Here is a 5,173-nt window from a genome sequence, read left to right on the forward strand (position 1 = left end):
AATATAAATATGGGTAAAGGTGATTTCATATATTATTTTAAAATATGTTTTTTTTTTTACTTTAAACATAAATTAATTCTAATTAGAAATATGTAAACAAATTATTAAATTTGTTAACTCATCCTTCTCACATACCTAAAAAATGATTTGAATTTATGTAGTTGTCTAATTATTTAACTAATTTTGTAACCTATAAAATGATCATTTAACAAAAAAATATTTGAATTTATGTGAAGACGAAGTTAATTGAATTTGATTCTTATTTTACATAAGCTACAATTAAACTGTATTTGATAACTAGTATATATGTTTTCAACTTTTCATGAACTTGGAATCACAAGATTCAACAATATTTGGGACATCTTCTTCAAGGATATTATATATATATATATATATTCTCTTTTCTAAAATAAATTAATGAGAGAAGGGTACCACATAAAAAAAATTAATGATAGAAATTATCATCATATTGTACCAATATAAAAATCAAAGCTTTGAGCTTTAAGATAGTAAGCTTAATTTGGGGGATAAATCAAACATATATAACATAACTAATATGGATTGTTGGTTCATATTTGAATATCTTTTTGTTAATCTTTGTAATACATTGGTATTGGATGCGTTAGGCATGTGCCTATTTGAAAATATTTTTTTATTTTAGAATGTGAATTTAAATTAAAAAATGTTTTTCAATGGTCCATGGTTTCAATTTGGCTAACTTGGTTTTCTAATCAGCTTATGATAAAACTGTTAATTTGTTGACATTCCTTTTTTATTATGATTCAAATTTAGTTTTGGATATATAAATTTCTTCAAATTGGGTCGTATTTGTTTTGGGAGTGTTATTTTTATAATGAATGAAATTTTATGATTAATTTTAGTTAAATATTGACTTAAATCTCTGGTTTTTAATAAATTGATTTATAAATTTAAAATAAACTTGGGAATGTAGCTCAAATGGTAGAGCACTTTGCATTCGAGAGGCACGGGGTTTGATCCTCGCATCTCCATTTAATTTTGGTTTAAAATTTGTTATTTTAAAATAATTTTAATTATTTAAATAACTATAAATCAAACCATTATTAAATTTTCATTTTAATATATATTTCAAATGAGTAATTTTTAGTTGAAGTGATTATATATATTTCAAATGAGTAAATTTTAGTTGAAGTGATTTGTATTCTATCAGTTTTCATGACATGCCAAGGTGCATTTGGAATACAACTTTGTTTGGTTGCTTCTAGTCATTTTTTAATTCGGATGGAAAATATTTATATAATTATCTTTTTTTCAAAAGAAAAAATTATTCATTTATAATTAACATGATCAAAATCCATATAGACAATACAAATAACATATTAGAATGATAGCTCACTTTTTCGTGCCTTGATTATTCGCAATTGTTTTAAAGATAAACTATGAACCTCCATCATCATTGGTAGATTTGTAATGGTCAATTATAATTTTGAAGTCGGATTCAAATGTAACTTTTTGAAACTTCAGCTTGAACACGAACAATAGCAACCAAAACAAAAAATACTATATAGTTGTAGATGTCTGATGTTTTTTTCTTTCTCTTTTTTATAACATTAGAAAACAAATTAATAGGTGTGGAACATAGTTTTAGAAACATATGACAAAATGAATAAAAATAAATAGAACAAATTAAGAAAGAAATAAAAAAATCATTCCAAATATAATTGGTCGTATTCCAAATATAAAATCTTATGTGATGAAACTATGGATCATTCAATTAATTGAAATTATTTATATTAAATAACTAAAATATTATATATCTTCTTTTAAATATTATGATAAAAATGAATTATGTGTAATTTCATATTTTAGTTAAAGATTGAATATTTCGATTGTTAAGCTTGAATCAAACATACCATATATATATATAATTTGTAAAGTAAATTTGAATTTACTCATTAATAATGCATTAGCTATAAAGAATCAGATTCTTTGAATGAATTAAATTTCTCTACATTAAGAAGCATGGAATATATCATGTCTATATGGGTCCCTTTAACCATTACCATGAAACTAGTTATAATTGCATATAAATATCTCATTTCAAACACAATAATTCAACTCATATCTTGAAAGAAAACACTACTAATTAAAGATTTTCCAAATAGTCAAACTGGGAAATTTCATGGCAAAAGTTGGAGGAATTCACGAGAAGGATGGAGCTTCTAACAATAGCAACGAGATCGATAACCTCGTCCGTTTTGCCATCGACGATCACAACAAGAAATCGGTACACTAACACCCTTTTAGTAATTTGTTTGTTGAAGGTTTTGATCATATTTATTGTATCTGATATTCATACATATGAATCTTGCTATAATAATTAATATTAAGATAATATTTTTTTCCTTTTTAAATGTTAGAATGCACAATTGGAGTTGGTGAAAGTGTTGAACGTGAAACAACAGGTGGTGGCAGGAACTGTGTACTACATAACATTGGAGGTTAAGGATGGAGGCCAGAAGAAAGAATACGAAACCAAGGTCTGGGTGAAGCCATGGATGGACTTTAAACAGGTTCAGGAGTTCAAACTAGTGGGAGATGCATCGTCTTCTTTCCCGACAGTTTAAATATTTCCAAAATAATTATTATGGCTTGATTGAATCACATATAATGATCAGAATAATAATAATATGATTTAATGAAAGTATGTAAATAAAGATGTATTTGTGATCTATAAATAAATTATTATATCTGAAAATTGGATGAATCGAATCTATGTTTTTAACTTTAGTTCATGTAATATCAGATTCCATATCTATATATATGGTCTACTGATGTTTGATTATCTATTTTTACTTGTTTTCACATTGTACAATCATAATAAAATTTTTAAATTTAATCATTTAAAATATAATTAGACTAGCTTGTCCATAAATATCAGATTTAACAAAATACATATTTTGTTTTGCTTGTTTTTAAAATGGAAAGTAAATTAAATTTGAACAGATTCATTAGGCATACAACCAAAATTAAACAAAGTAAGAAAATTTATGTGTGATACACACGAATAAGAATAAAAACAAAATAAATTAACAAAAATTATAATAATATGCATTGAATGTTTAAAATTCTTAATAAATCACGAATAATATATTAGAATAAAAAATAGAACGCACTCATTCCACATTTTATTCACTTCGGTAAACAACTTATTTTTTCAAATGTTTCATCAGATATTTTTTCCGAATGAATCTCTCATCTCGTGACCTTAAACTTTCACTTTGCCAATCAAATATTTGATTCATTTTTTAATAATTAGCATCGTGACCTCACACTTTGGTTAATCAAATATTTGATTCATATTTGTTTAACCACTTTCAAATTATACTGGCCTATTATTCCTCGGCAAACCACATCTCAATCACACTTGGTTAAAGGTTTTATTGGTTTTGTTATGTTACAAATTTGAAACATACAAATAACATTTTTTATTTTATTTTTAACCATTTTAAGTTTATGGGCGGGTCAACCCATAATCCGACTCAAGTATCAATTTACTCTCACATATATATCCAAAATAATCACAGTTCTCGACCCGACAATTCGGACACTTTAAAAACTAAGCATCATTATATATATATAGATTAGTTAGTTAAAAGTTTGAACTTTTATTGTTAAAATGTCTCGCTTTCATCAAATTTGGTGTTGAATCTTAAATATAAAGTGTTGTTAGCTTAGTTGTTAAAGGGTTGTACTTGTTTTGTTAGGTTTCAAGTTCGAAATATATAAATAACATTTTTAATTTTATTTTTAACTGTTTTAAGTTTATGGGCGGGTCAACCCACAATCCGACCCAAGTATCCATTTACTCTCACATATATATCCAAATAAATCACAGTTCTCGACCTGACAATCCGAACACTTTAAAAATTAAGTATCATTATATATATATATATATATATATAAATTAGTTACTTAAAATTTGAACTTTTATTGTTAAAATGTCTTGCGTTCATCAAATTTGGTGTTGAATCTTAAATATAAAGTGTTGTTAGCCTAGTTGGTTAAAGGGTTGTATTTGTTTTGTTATGTTTCAATTTGAAAAATACAAATAACATTTTTAATTTTATTTTTAACCGTTTTAAGTTTATGGGCATGTCAACCCACAATCCGACCTAAGTATCTATTTACTCTCACATATATATCCAAATTAATCATAGCTCTCGACCCGGCAATCCGGACACTTTAAAAATTAAGCATCATTATATATATATATATATATATATAGATTAGTTAGTTAAAAGTTTGAACTTTTATTGTTAATATTTCTCGCGTTTATCAAATTTGGTGTTGAATCTTAAATACAAAGTGTTGTTATCTTAGTTGATTAAAGAGTTGTACTTATTTTGTTAGGTTGCAAGTTTGAAACATACAATTAGAATTTTTTATTTTATTTTTAACCATTTTAAGTTTATGGGCGGGTAAACCTATAATCCGACCCAAGTATCTATTTACTCTTGCATATATATCCAAATTAACCACAACTCTCGACTCAACAATTCGGGACACTTTAAAAATTAAGCATCATTAAATATATATATATAGATTATTATGTATATGACTTAATTACTATTCTATAAATACCATGTAATACTGTGTTTAACTCTAAGAATGAAATCATATATTTGATGACACTTCCAATGATGTAAGCAGTTTAGCCGAATCTCGTTATATCTATTGTTATTAGTTTAAGTGATTACTCGAATCAACAATTGGTATCAGAGCTCGTTGAGATTTAACATAAACTAATTAGATAGAAAGGAGTTGTGTTATGCGTTCGGGTCTTGATTCTCAAAACAGACCGGTAATAGTGGTGGAGAAGAAATAGAGAAGCTTGTTTGACAAGTCGAAGCTTCTAGACAAAAACGAATTTTAGTAATGGTAACAAGAAGTAGGTTTCTTTTTTGTTAGTCGGTGAAAAGCTGAAAACATGGGTTTTAATTTTCTCTCCGTTACTGGAAATAAATCAACAGAATTTGAAGGAAAGAAAAAGATTCTTAGAACTGATTTTTCAAATGGCATAAAAATAGAGATATGAAGATATATTATTTTTTTATTTTTTTAAAAAAAGAAGATAATGGCAGCAACTTACAACCGAGAGAAACAAAAAGATTAGGAATTTCTTGATTTAGGT

The 5,173-nt window shown here is 25.9% G+C and overlaps 1 protein-coding gene across 1 annotated transcript; it reads left to right on the top strand.

Annotated features, from left to right (window-relative positions):
* The first annotated feature begins 2,121 nt into the window (after positions 1-2,121).
* On the top strand, positions 2,122-2,621 carry LOC124913437 (cysteine proteinase inhibitor A-like). Its single transcript, XM_047454019.1, has 2 exons — positions 2,122-2,266; positions 2,400-2,621. Exons 1-2 carry the CDS (start codon positions 2,162-2,164, stop codon positions 2,604-2,606), a joined length of 312 nt encoding a protein of 103 aa, XP_047309975.1. The 5' UTR covers positions 2,122-2,161; the 3' UTR covers positions 2,607-2,621.
* Positions 2,622-5,173: the final 2,552 nt, after the last annotated feature.

This window comes from Impatiens glandulifera, chromosome 8 (genome assembly GCF_907164915.1).
Source record: "Impatiens glandulifera chromosome 8, dImpGla2.1, whole genome shotgun sequence".
NCBI classification, from domain to species: Eukaryota; Viridiplantae; Streptophyta; class Magnoliopsida; order Ericales; family Balsaminaceae; genus Impatiens; species Impatiens glandulifera.